Consider the following 16,127-nt stretch of genomic DNA (forward strand, 5'->3'; position numbering starts at 1 on the left):
GGGCGCTGCCGCCTTCCTGCAAAAGATCGAATCGCTGGAAGGCCAAGTGCGAAGCCTTCTCGAAGGACCGATCCTCCAGAATCTTCCCGTCTCTCTCTTTCTCCTTTCCTTCACTTCCAGACCTTGCTGGCCGCTGTCGAAGAGTTGGAGTCGCAGCCCTCGCTCCTCCCTCCTCGCATTCAGGAGCTCACCGTCGAGGCTCGAGCTCGTGTCCAGCAGTTCGCAGCCTCGTTGATCGAGCCGGACGTAAGGAATGGACGATCGAGTTCACTTGAAGCTTCGCGAGGCGCTCTACACGCTGGAACGCGCGCAGATCGAGCGGCTGGTGGAGCAGGCGAAGCGACTCAATTACTCGTCGGAGACAGTGGCGGAGGGAAAGCGGCTGCTGGCTTTGCAGGACGAAGAATTCTTCGAGTTGGAGATCCAGAGAGCGGAGGAATTGGGAGTAGGCGAGGCAGAGAGGAATGAGGCCAAGGATATCTCGAGGTTGGTGGACCGTAAGATCAAGCTGCGCGATCTGCTGCTGAAGAAGCAGGAGGACAAGTTCGTCTTCGAGAAATACCCGAAGCTGAAAACGCGCGAAGACTACGCGAGCTACAAAATCTTCACGGTGAATCGGCGATGGTGGAGAGAAACGGCCTACTCGTTCATCACGCTGGCGATCCCGACGTGCCTTACAACGCTCTCGAAGGACGCAGACAAGCACGGCATTCTGCTGTTCAAAACGATCCAAGGGTACATGAAGGATCGCAAGTATCTTCTTCTCTCCCTTCTGCCTATCGCTGTGTAGATACAACATGGACGGCTTCCAGCTCGCCTTCGAGATCCTGAAAATCCTCAACAAAACCAACGCGACGCCGGGTCTTCGCACGGAGGTTTACTGCCAGCTCATCAAGCAGCTCACGGGCAACCCGAGCGAGATGAGCGTGTCTCTCGGCTGGGAGCTCATGGCGATTCTTCTGTACTACGTCCTTCCCGAAGAGGATTTCATTAACTATCTCATCGTCTTCCTCTGGAACCACGCGCCCACTCCCGACAAGTCGTTTTCCAAATCGTTTTCTCCTCTAGATTCGTCAAGGTCCTCAACAACAGCTATTATTCCTCCAAGTACAAGCGCGACAGTCACTACCAAGCCGGCTATCGCACGCCTCCGCGCGCCGCTTCGGAGATCAGCGAGTTTTTGCAGGACTTCTCCACCGATTCTCGCCGCTACAGCATCGAGAACAAGCTCTCTTCCTACAACGCCACCGCGAAGCTCACCTTCTCCAACAGCAGTCAAGAAGGCAGAGCCACGACCCTCGCCAAAGCCTCCAAATCGCCCAAATCGTCCGGCTTGGGGCTGCGGAACGGCGGAGCTCCGGCCTGTCCTGCGCCGTTGCCGCCGACGATGCGAAAGGCTCCGGCGAAGGAGACGGCGATCGTTTTGTATGATATTACGCTGGAAATCAACCCGAACGTGTTGGAATGCAAGGAGGGAGATCGGATTGTGATCGAGGAGGATTTCGGGGATTGGATCCGCGCGACGATGAACGGAAAGGAAGGATTTGTACCTTATAACTACATTGAGCGAGTTCGGAATTGAAAGCGTGGTACTAGGGTCTGTAACCATGAATATTAATTTGGTGTGTAACACAGTAGGATCCAGGAAGCTATCTAAGGTAAAACCCTACAGCTGTATTTCTGTTTGTTAAAAAGGAGTTTTATAGTTATGACATTCTAGTTATTATTATTCCAAAATGATTATCTGGGTACCCATATGGTTTACAATTGTTATTCTGGTGACGACCTTGAACAAGACGCTGTTCACTTCGTTAAAGTGCCCATATCCCCTTTCTATCACTATGGTTCACGTTATTCCTGTATTTAATCCTCAGATCCACATGCTTTCATGTGCCGTATACTCCACTCTAATGAAGTACACCGCGCCCAACTTTTTCAAGTATCGTCCACTGAAGGAGGGAGAACTGCGGAATTTGATCTTAGTTAGCGTCATTTTCATCGTTAACATTGCCCTTTCAAACTCTTCACTCAAGTTTAACTCTCTTGCTTTGGATCAAGTATTCTCTTTTATTTTTTCTTTCTGAATCCAGATGTTCCGCTGTGCTATGCCGGTTTTCACTTGTGTACTGGAGTTTATCATCTATGGCAAAGTCCGTTCTCTTTTAGTCTACCTCTCTCTGATCCCTGTAATTCTTGGAACCATGTTGGTGTGCCTTGGTGATGTTGTCTAGCGGGTCTGTGGTAATCGGTAGATTCAGGGTACCATTTTTGGAATTGTTCTCCTGTTCATCAGTTGTACCGTCTCTTCTCTGAAGGGAATCATCACCAAATACCTTCTTTCGGGAGAAGAGCCGATCAGCACATTTCAGCTTCTGAACTACGTTCGTGGCCTCTTTCCCTGCTTCCTTTTAGAACAGCATGTTCGCTTTTTGTGAAATCTTCCCCGTTACTCTCATCAATGACCGCACTTTTTACACATCCTGGCTTCCATCGTACATCCTCTCCGCTTGTTTTTATTGACTCTAGCGCCCCTGTGACCAGTCTCCTGATCCTGGTAGTGCACGGCATGCTGGCGTTCGCGTTGAATATCGCGAACTTTAATGCGGTGAAGGAGGGCGGACCCTTGATGATGAACGTTGTGGGCAATGTCAAGCAGGTCGTTATGATTCTGCTTTCTGTGTTCATGTTTGGAAATAAAATCAAGCCGATCGGCATTTTTGGAAGTGTTGTCTGTATTTTGGGAAGCATGTGGTATTCATTCGGTGGGTCAGTGGAAAATCGAATAATGGATAGAAACTATGAAGTCGAACAAGGTGGAGAGTGCTGTGAAGGAGGAAGAGAAGGCCAAGCTCCTTGAACAAAAGGAATCTGTCTAGGATTGTTTGTTGAACATGCTTTGTGTGCGGCGGATGTTTGGCTCCGCGTCTGCGTACCCATTCGCTGAGCTTTGTGCGCAGTTGCAGAGGATTCGTCTCACATCGTCAACGAATGATCGTCTCTCTATTTTACAGTCAATTGTGGCGGAGACATCCACTCTAGGTACCAAGAGCGTGACGGACACGATGGAGCTCATTTCGGGTGATGTGTTCTCCCTAAGGATTTTTAATGTAGATTCTTAATGCAGATGGAGAGAGTGTGAACTTCCGGATTTCCGATACCACGATGAACCATTGTTTGCAAAAGTATTATAAAGTGGATGCAGCTACCTGCAAACAGTTAAGGCAGAGCAAGGGTGGACTACCAGAGGCATGCCGGTTTTTGTTTGACGAAAAGCAGCGGCAAAAACAACAGCAGCAGCAACAAAAGCAACAGGAGAAGGAGAAGGAGAACAAGAATATGAACGACTTCCCAAGCCAGGCATCAAAGCCTCTAAGCGTTGAAGATTTAAAAACGTATTTCACTAGAAGCGAGTTGTATGTAGCGAGCTCGTTTTGCTCTCTCAGGAAAACGGGAAGGGGAGTCGCGAGCGTATTTTTCAGCACGTTCTCTCTCTTTGGGATCGTTGCTCCTCTCCAATCGAGGCGTACTATACAAGAAAGCCTTGGCTTTTGTTCTGATTTGTAGCCCACTTTATTCTCCGAAATCGAGGAGTAGGCATCGGAAAGAATTCGATATGCAAAGCTCTGATCAAACAATACGTTGATCCTTCGCCGCCTCTCCTCTCTGCCATTCAATCGGCGTATCACAACAATCCTCACCTTCCCTCCTTTGTTTCCTTCCTTTCCACGCTCTCTTCATCCTCGCAAATCTCGCCTTCCACCATTCCATCCTTGTATCCCATTCGACCAGGATCCTTCTGCGACGTCGCTCTTTGCTCCCCGCTCTCCTCCTTGACAGCCGCGCAGTCCCTTATTTCACAATCTCACTACATCGTTGAGGAGAAATACGACGGAGTCCGCGTCCAAATCCACTGGGACTCTCAGCGATTGCTCGTTTTCGGGCGTTCTGGCGAGGTTTTCATGCTGTCAGCAGCATGACGCGTAGCGTCTTCGCTCTCTCGAGCCCATAATCGAAAGCGCTCTGCACGATCGTCGCACTGAATTAGGGAGCTTTATCGTCGATGGCGAGTTCGAGGTGAAATCGCGTGACGGATCGCTCTTGCCGTTTAACGATGTGATGACGTGGCTCGGAAAACCCGGCAAAACATTTCCGAAAGAGTCGATCCTGAGGATCTTTGCCATATAGAAAGGGCGAATCAATGAGTCTGAAGCTGTTCGACGTTCTTTATCTTCACAACCAAATGATCACTCTCTCTCCGCTCTCTGAGAGAAAACGCCTTCTTTTGCAGAGCTTCAGCGGCCTCGAAGCCGCTGGGATCGAAGTGATTCCCTTCACGGAAAGCGCTTCCTCTCTCGAAGATCGCATTCGACAGAGTTTAGAACATGGCTGCGAGGGCTTAGTGCTGAAACAACGCGACAGCGTCTATGGCTGCGGCCAGCGAACGAGTGCTGCTTCGATGACTCTCTCATGTAGAGGACTGGGTGAAGCTGAAAGCAGACTATCTGGACAGTTTTGGCGACTCGGTCGATGTGGTGATCATCGGAGGAAACGCTGGGAGAGGAGCGCGCAAAGGGAACTTTGGATCGTTTTTATGCGCGGCTCGGTCGTCTGATAAAGAAGATCGGCTTCGGCCGATTTGCTTTGTTGGGAGCGGATTCAGCGCGAAGGATCTGCGCTTCCTCTCTGAAGAAATCAATCGACATGCTGTTTCGCGCGAGACTTGCATGCGTAGATGCAGATGCAGATAACGAATCATACATAGAAACGTGCGATCTGCCTCCTGGAATCAAGGCGGATGTGTACTGCGAACCAATGGTGGTTATTGAGGTGAAGGCTGCGCAGCGAACGCAGTCTGACTTGTACGGAGGATGGAGTTTGCGCTTTCCTCGATTTATCCGGAGGAGAGAAGACAAGAAGGTCTCGGATGCTTCTGTAATGTGGAGTGTTTGTTACTATGCATTCGAAGAGTATGGAATGTGTTTGGTTCATCGTTTTTATTCATTAAAATCAACAACAACAAAAGCTGGAAACCAATGTTCTTACAGGATATGCATGAGATAATACGCATATCCTTTATTTTTTTGCTCAATCACTGCACAAAAAGAAAATGTATTGGATTTTGGTAAAACAAAGTAATGGTGGAAATCACGTTACGAAATCATGGATGATAACAACCACCGCTATTTTAATAAATATTCCATTTGAAATCACAAAACAATCGTCCTATTCATTTCAAAAACTACAAATATGAAAAATAGCTCATTCTTTGAAAATTCCGATTATCGGGCGAAAACCTAAACCTATTCGACAAAGCGGATGAGCCCGATCCTTTCATTGATTAGAGATGCTGTGTCCTCCGTCGAGAATTTGGACACAGTGATTGAATCATTTAGAAAGGGATATGTAGATGATGTACAAATCATGATAATAATTGAAATATAGACAGAGTCAACAGAGGCTATACTATCCGATTATTCTTCTCTCCTTAAAGTTTTGAATGAGTTGAAACGCAGTAAAGCACTGTACATTTTTATGTCAATATGTGAGACAAATAGGAAATCATCGGAATTATCATCTTTCTGGGAAACTTTTGATTCCAATTTGGAAGGATACTCATTTTCGGGCGTGGAAGGTTTATTCTCCATCCTCTATTTTGTTTTAATATCGAAAGAGAAATATTCGATCGAAATCCCCTTGCTTTGTGCTGAGCTGTAATTTGTATCGCTGGGTTGTTTATTTGGTAGATATTTGCGAATTCTCCAAATCCCTGGAGCGTATGGGCATGGCATGCTACGCTGTAGTCTTTTTCAAGTCACAGTGTCTGCTATCGTTCGTTCCGTGAATAACGATGACCTTCTTCACATCGATACAGAAGTATGCTGCCTTTCTCGTGGATCCAGCATAGTATCAACCGGAATCGCCTGCTCTGGTTTCTCTTCTCATCGACACATTCTCGATCCTCGACGACATGACAGTAAAGTTCGTCTGGAGCGAGCTCTGCGCTCTGTGCTACGAGTGCTGCCTCTCAGCGGCCCAATCCTCGAGCGTCTCGGTCCTCTTCACAAAGCTCATCGATTTCTCCATTCAAAACGAACTCAACGAGCGCATGGGCGAGCTGCTCCGCGCTCTCCTCCCCGTCTTCTCTCTCTACGCCGAAGGCAAGCGAATGGACGAAAAACCGGTCCGGTCAAGCCAGAAGACGCTCCTCCGCCTCTTTTCGAGCTACCAATCGGCCGCGTTGACCAATCCGCGCTTTGCGTTGATCCAGCGACTCATCATCAACACGCCGGATCGCGTGGATGACCGCACCAACACCATCGACTGCCTTCTGCAGCTGCTCTTAGCGCTCACCGAGACGGAGAAGCAGCGAGTGAATCGCTGGATTAGCGCGTGCTCGCGCTGTGGGATCGCAAATATTCGAATGTGTGCTGTGTGTCTGTCTCGCGCGCTGTTGATGTCTCGCTACGTCGCAGACTCGATCGAAGCGCAGAGCAAAGAAAAAGTTTCCGCAGCCTCCGCAGCAGTCGAGAAAGCTGAGAAAGCCGAAGATAGTGAGGACAAGATCGAGGAAACGGGAGAAAACGTGGAAGAAAGCGACGAAATGGAAGTGGAGAGAACCGTTTTGGAATGCGAGTTGTTCTTCGACGAGAAGCCGCTTTATTGGATGTTTTTCGAATTGATTTTGAATCGATGCAACGACATTGTGATTTCCATTCGATCCGAAGCGATTCATGTAGCTCAAGCAGCGTGATTTCATTGTAGTCGTTGGGATTGCTCTTCGATTTTCTGAACCAAAATCCCGATTCATCGCTTCGAAGTGTTCTCGACGAATCCACGTGCAAGCGAATTCTTACCATTCTAACAGATCGAATCTACGACTCGGCGGTCATCGTTCGCAAAAACGCCCTCACGACTTATTCCAGCTGCGTAGTGAATCACACCATGCAGCATTATCTCAACAGCGACGATTTGCTCCAGATTCTGAGCAATCTTCTCCAAGACTCCGCAGGTTTTTTTCTCTCCCTTCGCTCTCTATTCGCATAGTTTCGGTGCGTCGATCAGCGTTAGCGTTGTATTATCGCGTGTTGGATTCCAGTCCTCACTTGCTCCATCTGTTCTTCTCGGTGTCGTTGAGCATGTTCGAAAACACATCGAATACCGATCTGCTCATCACCAAGAACGTGCAGAAACACGTGTTCGATGCCATTATCGCCTGGAGAACGTCGCATTCCTCGCTCTCCGGTTGGATTTGTCTCGAGTTTCTGAACCCTGGCAGCATTTCCGTTTTTGAAGTCTTGATTTTGCTCCTTTTCTCACGCGCAGACGATTATGAAACTCCTTCTCGACCGAAACTCCCTCCATTTGGGCAGTCTGATGCACTCGTGTATCGCAGCGATCGAGTGGTGTCAGAGCAGCCAGATCCCAGAGCCCGAGTTGATTTCGATGCGCGAGAAGGTTCCTCACTTGGAAGAAAACGCGTGGATGCTTCTGAGTCTTCTCTCGAAAGTTCGCAGCGAGGCTTGGCTTTGATTTGCAGTACTATCAGCGAATGAACGTGGAGTTCGTCAAGCAGCAGCTGCAGCAGTTGCTGGCGAACACGGGCGCGTCGAATCGCGTCGTTCGAGACAAGTTTTTGATCCAGACCGCGATGAACGTGGTGGATCGATTCGATAAGGAGTCGCGTAGGTTGCGTTGCGTTGGATTGACGATTAGTGAAGCAGCTCTACGTGCAGATCGTAAAGGAATTGTTCAAACTCGCGATGCCGCTCGATTGCATTCACTCCTACCTTCGACTCTATCTTTTTCTGTTGAAAACGCTATACTCCGAGTTCGCTTTCCTTCCTTTTCATTCACTTTTGCAGCGTTCGCACCATCCAAAAAGCAGTCAATTCCTTCGTGTCGCGCTTAGAGCGCAAAACGAACCGCATTCTCCGCGCCTTCATCTTCAAATCGGGCGGCAAAATGGACCGTTTCCCCGAATCGCAAGCCCTTCCCTCCAAATCCCAAGACGATCACGTGCCTCTTACGCCTGTGGAGGACGCGGATCCGGACGGAATGGAGGTGACCGCGCTGCACGGCGATTGCACGATGCTGGCGGACGACTCGGACTTCGCCTGGCTGTTTCCCTGGATTTTTATCGTGGGCGAACTGAGCGTTTTGGGATTGGAAGAGAGCGACGAAGGCGTTCTGAGCAAAATCCGCGCGAAGAGTCGAGTTCGAAGAAGCGGATGACTGTGTAGTCAGCACGAAGACCGTCGCGTTGCTGCAATCGCTAACGACGTATTCGCTCCCGACGGTGAATTCGCAGCAAGCCACGATCGTGATTCCGCCGTGCATATCCCATTTTGGACTTTTTGGTTGTTGTGTTTTTTTAACGGAAGATCCGCGCGCATGCGATGATCAGCTTCGGAAAGGTCTGCATCACGTCGGGTTCTCTCGCAAAACGCCACCTCCCCGTTTGGAAATCGCAGAGAATGCGAGTTGTAGATGTTTATTCGCGAGTTGGAAGTGAGTCAAGACTCCGTGATTCGGAACAATATCATCATTATCATCGGAGATATTTGCACGAAGTTTGTAGTTTATCGATTTTGCCATGCAGACACACGTCCGTCGTCGAGCAATATCTGCCGACCATCGCGAATTGCATGGTCGATATGGACGTGACTGTCCGCATTCACGCGCTCAGCATCATTTCCAAGCTGCTCCTCGTAGGACGATGTAAAAGAATTTGTGAAGTATAGGAAGACTTCATTAAGCTGAAGCCTGTCCTGCTTTGCTGCATTCTGGCCGCACTGAACGACGCCGATTCCTCCATCGCCGCGTTCGCCTACCAGCTCGTCACGCAGCAGATTTTCCGGAAGTTCCCCAAGATCTTTGTGTCCACGTTCGTGGAGATCATGAGCATTCTCAACGAATATCTCGAAGGCAACCTCGTCAAGCGCGAGTTCGGAGCCAACTTGGTGGATATTCATTTGGGAGGCGGCGATCGCAAGCACGTCAAGTGAGTTTTGCTCGTTCTTTTCCTCACTCGCAGCGCGCGTCGTCGCATCTACCGCATTCTTTTAGAGCTGTTCGATGACGAATCGAAGCTGCAGGTGAGCTGCAAGCTCTGCCAGAACATTCTGGGTCCTTTGGTGGATCAGGACGAGCTGGCCAACATCGGCACTCATCCCGATTCGCCGTCGTTGAATCTCATCAAAGACACGTTCGCTGTACTCTGCTCGAAAGAGCTGAAGGTGGGATCGAGAACGCGCGGAGAGGACGAAGAGCTGCCGGCAGAGATTTTGGAATCAAAGAAAACGGTTCTGAGCAAAGTGAGGATTCGGAAAAGAAGGGAGTGATGGATAGTTGGAAAAGCGTACGGTGCTGGAGCAAATCCTTCCTTTGCTGATTAGTTTAAAGGTCCAATTGGAGCAGAAGCGAAGTGTTCTTCTCCGCGATTTGATGGTCTATTTCAAAGTGATTATGGTGAACTTTAAAAGCGAAATGGAGCAAGTGCTTGCCGATAATCCACGTCTGAAGCGAGAAATCGAGTACGACTTGCGCCACCTCGATTCGGTCGAAGCGGTTTGCTTTCTCTCCGCTGACCATCACGCGTAGAATCAAGCCACGCCGCAGATCGAAGCAGTGAACCGCTCGATCAACACCCTCGCGACTCCGCTCATCAACCGCACGGAGCAGCGGACAGAACTCAATGCCACGCCCAAACTGAAAGCAAATCGGTGCGTGTGGAACGAAGGAATGACGAGTAGAAGAGATTCGCTAGGCAGTGTGCAAGAGAAGGAACCTGCGATCGAGAAGACGAGCTCGTTGGAGATTCATCTGTCGCTGGATGCCGAGAACGAGGGAGAAAAGAAGTGGAATATCGACGCGAGAAGCTTGTCGTTCACTTCGCCCACCAAGGAGCACAAGGAGCACAAGGAGCACAAGGAGCACAAGGAAAAGGAAGCTAGCACGCCAGGTGAGAAGCAGGTTTTGAAAACTCCTCCTATCACGCCTGAGAAGCTAAAAAGACGATCAAAGAAACGCAAACGATGCACTGTTTTTTCGAGCAAACAAATCAGATCAACAACTTCTCGATGTCAACCTTCATATTATTGATCGCATCCTTTAACTGCGAATTCTCGTCAGACACAATCGAGCAGGCTACCACAGAACGCGTAACGCCGCAAGCACGTCCCAGAGCGATCTTGGAAGGAACAAACACATAAGGAACGTTCTTATCCTCACACAGCAAGGGAATGTGCAGCACAATCTCCAGCGGCTCCGCGTCTGCTGCCATGACAATGAAAGAAGATTTTCCTCGGTTCAGAGTCTTGGTAGCTGCAAGTGAGCGACATTACAAAAAAAACTACCTTCATTGGCGCCCTTCTTCAACTGACGATAGTTGGAAGCTTGTTGCACAAGGTCTAAGATACGCGTGGTCAACTCCGAAGGAGCCAAAGGATAGGCCTTAGAACTATCGCTATCCTATTCGTTAAGTCGAATAAGCACTATGGACACTCATAGGGTTTTCTTGCCTCAGCTATTTGAAAAAACAGATGTATAGAAATCTATCGTTTTTTTGGAATTCCGGAAAATGAATCTATTTCGGATATTACATTCTGTATTCGATATAGTATGAATGAAACAATAGCACAATTTTGGAATACATTCAATTTATAACAAAATCACAAAGAACACAAAAACAATAATCGTCAAATTATTTTCAATTGTGTTTAAACCTCGATGGATCCGAGCCCAGCAATAGAGAATAAAGCGAGCAAGATTACGGATGATCGTAGAGCGATACATATGAGTATTGGAATTGCCTTGATTTTCTTCGGTATGTGTCGTTTTTTTGAGTTACGGAATAGGCTCCAATACAAGTCAAAACTTTGCAGTGCCCATCTATCGTAGTTATTTTGTGTTTGCACTTATTCCAAGAATCTGTCGGTGCTCTTGCTTTTGGATTGATGTATTTGGCAGCTACGTTCTCTTCGTTCTTTGCTCCCTCCATCATTTCTCGTTTTTCTAGTGAACGAAAAGCTCTGGCTTGTTTCTCCTTCGAATTTTGGTAAGCGATTATCATTGGCTCACCAGCAGCATCTTTGTTGGAGTGTTTGCTTTCAACATTCCAGCTCTGCTTATTACGTGCAGTATTATTCACGGAATTTGCATCAGTGTATGCTTGTCAGTTTATTTTCGTCACTCTTCTAGTGCTTCTGGGCTTCTCAAGGAGTTTATCTCGGTCATGTCAGCGATAGCTCCAATCGGTATTCTTGAATCTCCATCTTCTCAACCCTCAGAGGCAAGCGAGCCGGTACATTCTGGGCGATCTTCATGGCCGGAAACATCTGCGGTAACATCTGCGCCTATTTGGTTTTGCGATTCATCGGCCTGGTCGCTTTTTCTTTCGTTTTTTGATTCACAGAGTCCCGTAACCCACATTTGGAACGGATCGATCAGCATCATGTATCTAACCCTCGCCTTCTTCGTGCTTCTGGGCGCGATTCTGCTTTGTTTCCTGCCTCCGACGCTCTCTGAACTCTCCGAACTCTCCGAATCCAACGATCACGAGGCGCTTCTCCCCAAATCGGACGAGTCCGTGAGCGTTCTCGAAGGAATGAAGAACTGCTACTATCTTCTGACCACGCCCAAGTTCCTCCTCATGTTCTTCACGCTCTTCTCGAATGGTTGATTCCTCTTTGCCTCTCGTCTGTGCTGACTCGCAGGATACATCGCCATGTTCGTCCCCACGCAGATGAATCGCCAAGTGACCGACAGCGTCATCGTGGGCATTTACATGAGTCTCTACGCCTGTACTTTTCCTTTTTTCTTTTTCTCTCTCTCTAGTCTCTGAGATCATCTACAGCAAAATCGGTGCGTACATCAACGATCGTTTTGGCGCCTATTACGTCATCATTATCGGCTCCGTTTCGCAGATCCTCGGCCAGATCCTCATGATTCTCAACGACCACTCGCAGCAAGTCTGGGTCTATTGCATCGCCTATCTCTTCCACGGCGGAGCCGACGCTTGTTTCCAAACCCAGGCCCTCGCTCTCACGCTCTACTACTTCCCAGGCATCTCGGTTACTGCAAACTCCTGCTTCCGATTGATTCAATTCGTGTCGGGAGCCGTGTGCAGCATGACCACGCCGCTGTATCTGAGCGGAGAGACGGTCAGCTGGACGGGGTTCATGATGGAGAACGTGGTGATGTGGACGCTGCTGGGTCTTTCGTTTGTGTGCTTAACGGTGTTCGTGAGGAGGTACAAGACGGAGATCGAGATGGATGATGTGGGAGTTGGGATGGGACGTGAGGCGTAGAGACTGCTGGCAGCGAGGAAGAATAAGTAAGAAGCGGGAAGCTGCAGCGGATTGATGGATGATAGTTTGGTAGATCGAGATTTCTTAAATGTTTGTTGGAAATGGACTTTGTGTGTGAAATGCGTGCAGCAAGCAATGGTGAAAATGACGATGATGGTGATGATGAAAGTGAGGCAAACAGTGACAGTGACAGTGACAGGGACAGGGACAGTGCCAGTTACAATTACAACACAAACGATTCATATACTCGTACAAAAATCATTCAAATCCATAAATAACCAACAACACAATAGAGGATCGAAACACAATTTTTATATCTTACGTCATGAGCAAGGTTGTTGCTGTGGATATTGGAGGTACCAAGATGGTTCTATATACGAAAGTCGGTGGAGTAGTAAGAAGAAAACGTGAGGCGACAGGGAACCAGATTACCCCTCAACAACTGGTTAAAATCATCAAGGACTTCATTAATGATCTTGATTTCACTCCAGATGTGCTAGGCGTTTGTGTTCCGGGACTGGTTGAAAATGGAGTTCTGATTGTCGCATCCGATCGTCCGAATATGGAGGGACTCTCGGAAGAAATGCTCTCGACTCCACAATACAAGGCGCATCTGATAAACGATCTTCGAGCAGCCATGTTTTCGCAGATTCCGAAATACCCCAAGGGTTCCTCTATCTGTCTGATCGTTATCGGCACAGGAATCGGCATGTCTGTGGTCCTGAACGGACATTTTCTCTCTGGAGCCAAGGGATGGGTCGGAGAATGGGGATTATGCCCAGTCCGCCTGGAAGATGGAACCATCTGTAACAACGACCGCATCATGACTGGAAAAGCGATTATCGATCGTTCAGGAATGAGTCCAGAGGAAGTAATACAGAAACTGGAAGAGGGAGATGAACGCATTACCAAAATCGTAAACGAAGCGGGCTTCTACTGCGGAATGTGCCTAGCGTACTGCGTAAATCTATTCAACCCCGAGTATATTGTACTCACAGGATCGACCACTCGCTACAAAAACTATCGGTCGATTGCCTTGTCTACAATGAAGAAGTACGCGATTCCATCAAGCTTAAGCGTTTGCCAAGTGGTCGATCCGGAAGAAGAAGGAGACGTGGTAATTCTGGGTACAGCAGAATACGCTCGCATGATCATTGAAGGAGAAGAGATGCCGTAAAAGCGACTTCAAAAAAGACGAAGTGAGTCTGTATTATTTTGCAAGTTGTTTGTGAATAATCGCGGAATTTTTTCTTAATGCATACAATTCTATATTCTGATTAAATGCAACCATATCCACAGAAACCGACTCAAGGTAATCTCTGTATGATATCCGTGAAGAGTAGATTCACAAGTGTCAACAATTCCTCCACAGGTAGGGTGGTAGGTGTATAGTTCTAAATTTAGGAGTCCACTCCTCCCGTGGATGATTCTTCAGTAAACACTTCTGGAGATGATCTGAAAAGTCTTCCTATAAGAGCGTACTTAGATAAGACGGTCGTTCCAATTCTGCTATTAGGTCTTGCTGAAACTGCAAAAGAAAGGTCTTTCTATTTTGAGACAGGTGATGTGTAGACCAAGCAACCCTATTGAATTTCTAGCAAATTTCCTGTTGCAGAACAATCCCCAAGTCAAGAAGGAGTAATATGTGTCTGCTTTGATTCTACATTGTTTTTTGCACATAGTCTATGGCGGCACGGCCTTTCCAAATGCAGTATATCACAGTTTGCTAGTTGCTGCAAGAAACACGACAAATGGTTTGCCTCCTCAAAACACTTGTATGTCTTCCTTTTTTATTTATATCACTTTAACTCAGCTAGTTCTATTTGATTCAAATGTTTCATACCTATCCAAATAACAGGTTAGAATTCTCAACTGCGTGCATCGATCGTAATTCAAAATCCTCCTGCGGAGAACATAGTCCCATTTATATTCGACTCTCAGATCCAGATTCGAGGCGTGGTTCGCTACTACAACAATACTGATTGTACGGACTTTGATCTCCAAGCCTCATTGGACTTCCAACGAATTGAGCATACGAATCCTGGATATCAAATTGTTTGCTTGCCTGTTCTAACGAAGAAGGGGGAAGAAGTAGGTGTGAGGTTGATCACTCTGAGAATAGCTCAACATGGATTGTCTCGCGAATCATCGATGCAAGACGCTTATTTTGCCTGACACAATGAGAATACCACTGAATATGACGGTGGTGTATGTAGACAGCCCGTTCATTGCCACTTTATATGATCGAATTGTGAGTGCTGTTGATGGCTTTTTGTGTAGAAGCAAGTCAGAATTCCGATCATTCGCTCCATTTTCCTTTCTCATTCCTGGACATGGACACTAACAGTTCTCCTTATTCTGTTCGCCGCTTTCCTCATTATGGTATCCACATCATTCAATGCAGAAACGCACGAAAATCCATTTCGATTCATGTTCCTAACGCACCCCATCACCGTGTATGAATCAAAAAACGCATGGATCCCTAGATCAAAGCCTCAGCTCGAGCGCATGTTTCCATCTACCTCTTTTTCGAGTATCAAGCAAGAGGACTGCCCTATCTGTTTAAGCTCGTTCACTGCAGCTGACAAGATTCGAACTCTGCAATGTGGCCATGGTAAGTAAAGCGATGATTCTGCTTCTTTGTCTAATCTGCAGTATTTCACTCGGAATGCATCGATCCCTGGATGATTGAGTACAAGGCGGAGTGCCCGCTGTGCAAGAACGACATTCGAACTGCAAAAGAAGCGATTTCAACAAACAATTAACTTTTGATGAATAGCAATCTTTGTTTTTTCCCAATACCTAGAACCCCTCACACACACACACCAACCCCTACAATAAAATCTGAAGCACTAAAATCAAATTGCACACGAATCCCGAAATGTACATACACAAAATCAACTTATCAGGCACCTCCATCAGCGTCGTAAAAATCCGCACAGCCGAGCCAACAAGCGAGAATGACCACGAAATAAGCGATAATTGGCCTGTGTGCCCCTGCTTGAAGTTGGTGATGATTTGGGGAATGCGAGCAAAGAGACCGAAGAGAGTGCTAATAATGGGGACAAGAATTTGGAACTAATGGGAAGATGATAAGGTAAAACGAAAGAAAACTTTTGGGGGAATAAACATAATGAGGAGAGCAGACAGAAAGAGCAGCGAAAAATTACGAAACAACAATTTCCCATTCACGTTCACGTCAGTGGTAAAGCTACACATCACGCTTCTGCATCTACTCGACTAATGGAATAAAAGGACTTGAATGACGGCTTGAATCAAGATCATCACGCTTTCACCGAATGTAGAAAACGGATAGCCCTGCAGATTACGGAGCTGTACAAGCGAAAACCTGTACTAGATTATAAACTACAAATGGAAGATTTTCCGCGCATTCAAAGTAAAGAGAGTTAATGTTGAGTCCTAAGACACTTCGGTTCCGCCAAATCTGGTAGATTTGAGGAAACTTCATTACAACAGATCCTAAAATGATGGCATATCCCATCACCTTGCTCAGAAGCAAGGAAAGAAAGTTTCCATCGAGGTTTTCTGGAAAGAACGGGAACTCAACTTTTAAACCGTTGTCCATACGCACTACGGTTTTCTGGTTACCTACATGAGAGCAACTCTGAGATCCTACACTCATGACTTAAACAAAGTTCATATTCTTCCAATCCTTCCCTAGATATGAATTCAAAATCACAAAGGTACATGATATTCAACACCAGGTAGAACGAACAAAACAGGATCGTGTGAATAATAATAATAATCTGTGTAGCTCGCTTTCTAAGCAACCATTGTCTGGCAACAAACACCCGATTC

The 16,127-nt window shown here is 47.2% G+C and overlaps 9 protein-coding genes; 7 read left to right on the top strand and 2 right to left on the bottom strand.

Moving 5' to 3' along the window:
- Positions 1-1,736: 1,736 nt before the first annotated feature.
- GSBLH_T00003194001 (uncharacterized protein) lies at positions 1,737-2,857 on the top strand (the record flags this gene model as incomplete). The annotated part of the gene is made up of 6 exons (XM_013041895.1): positions 1,737-1,844; positions 1,875-2,057; positions 2,091-2,222; positions 2,253-2,381; positions 2,413-2,492; positions 2,527-2,857. 6 exons carry the CDS (start codon positions 1,737-1,739, stop codon positions 2,855-2,857), a joined length of 963 nt encoding a protein of 320 aa, XP_012897349.1.
- A 1,259-nt stretch (positions 2,858-4,116) lies between these two features.
- On the top strand, positions 4,117-5,061 carry GSBLH_T00003195001 (uncharacterized protein; the record flags this gene model as incomplete). Its single annotated transcript, XM_013041896.1, has 4 exons — positions 4,117-4,157; positions 4,186-4,445; positions 4,474-4,728; positions 4,763-5,061. The coding sequence occupies 4 exons, from the start codon at positions 4,117-4,119 to the stop codon at positions 5,059-5,061; spliced, it is 855 nt and encodes a 284-aa protein (XP_012897350.1).
- Positions 5,062-8,396: 3,335 nt separating this feature from the next.
- Positions 8,397-9,079, top strand: GSBLH_T00003196001 (uncharacterized protein; the record flags this gene model as incomplete). Its single annotated transcript, XM_013041897.1, has 5 exons — positions 8,397-8,456; positions 8,488-8,570; positions 8,600-8,708; positions 8,742-8,944; positions 8,980-9,079. 5 exons carry the CDS (start codon positions 8,397-8,399, stop codon positions 9,077-9,079), a joined length of 555 nt encoding a protein of 184 aa, XP_012897351.1.
- Positions 9,080-10,060: 981 nt separating this feature from the next.
- On the bottom strand, positions 10,061-10,507 carry GSBLH_T00003197001 (uncharacterized protein; the record flags this gene model as incomplete). The annotated part of the gene is made up of 3 exons (XM_013041898.1): positions 10,061-10,323; positions 10,356-10,470; positions 10,502-10,507. The coding sequence occupies 3 exons, from the start codon at positions 10,505-10,507 to the stop codon at positions 10,061-10,063; spliced, it is 384 nt and encodes a 127-aa protein (XP_012897352.1).
- An 815-nt stretch (positions 10,508-11,322) lies between these two features.
- GSBLH_T00007117001 (uncharacterized protein) lies at positions 11,323-12,308 on the top strand (the record flags this gene model as incomplete). Its single annotated transcript, XM_013041899.1, has 4 exons — positions 11,323-11,382; positions 11,414-11,675; positions 11,715-11,801; positions 11,836-12,308. The coding sequence occupies 4 exons, from the start codon at positions 11,323-11,325 to the stop codon at positions 12,306-12,308; spliced, it is 882 nt and encodes a 293-aa protein (XP_012897353.1).
- Positions 12,309-12,633: 325 nt separating this feature from the next.
- On the top strand, positions 12,634-13,485 carry GSBLH_T00003198001 (uncharacterized protein; the record flags this gene model as incomplete). The annotated part of the gene is made up of 1 exon (XM_013041900.1): positions 12,634-13,485. One exon carries the CDS (start codon positions 12,634-12,636, stop codon positions 13,483-13,485), a length of 852 nt encoding a protein of 283 aa, XP_012897354.1.
- Positions 13,486-13,589: 104 nt separating this feature from the next.
- Positions 13,590-13,971, top strand: GSBLH_T00003199001 (uncharacterized protein; the record flags this gene model as incomplete). XM_013041901.1 has 4 exons in its annotated part: positions 13,590-13,620; positions 13,652-13,680; positions 13,713-13,849; positions 13,881-13,971. The coding sequence occupies 4 exons, from the start codon at positions 13,590-13,592 to the stop codon at positions 13,948-13,950; spliced, it is 267 nt and encodes an 88-aa protein (XP_012897355.1). The 3' UTR covers positions 13,951-13,971.
- A 465-nt stretch (positions 13,972-14,436) lies between these two features.
- GSBLH_T00006609001 (uncharacterized protein) lies at positions 14,437-15,073 on the top strand (the record flags this gene model as incomplete). The annotated part of the gene is made up of 4 exons (XM_013041902.1): positions 14,437-14,520; positions 14,589-14,764; positions 14,795-14,922; positions 14,964-15,073. 4 exons carry the CDS (start codon positions 14,437-14,439, stop codon positions 15,071-15,073), a joined length of 498 nt encoding a protein of 165 aa, XP_012897356.1.
- Positions 15,074-15,140: 67 nt separating this feature from the next.
- On the bottom strand, positions 15,141-15,951 carry GSBLH_T00003200001 (uncharacterized protein; the record flags this gene model as incomplete). Its single annotated transcript, XM_013041903.1, has 4 exons — positions 15,141-15,386; positions 15,423-15,519; positions 15,550-15,626; positions 15,658-15,951. The coding sequence occupies 4 exons, from the start codon at positions 15,949-15,951 to the stop codon at positions 15,141-15,143; spliced, it is 714 nt and encodes a 237-aa protein (XP_012897357.1).
- Between the last annotated feature and the right edge of the window lie 176 nt (positions 15,952-16,127).

The sequence above is a fragment of the Blastocystis hominis genome, assembly GCF_000151665.1.
Source record: "Blastocystis hominis, Singapore isolate B (sub-type 7) whole genome shotgun sequence assembly, scaffold_28".
Classification (NCBI taxonomy): domain Eukaryota; class Bigyra; order Opalinata; family Blastocystidae; genus Blastocystis; species Blastocystis hominis.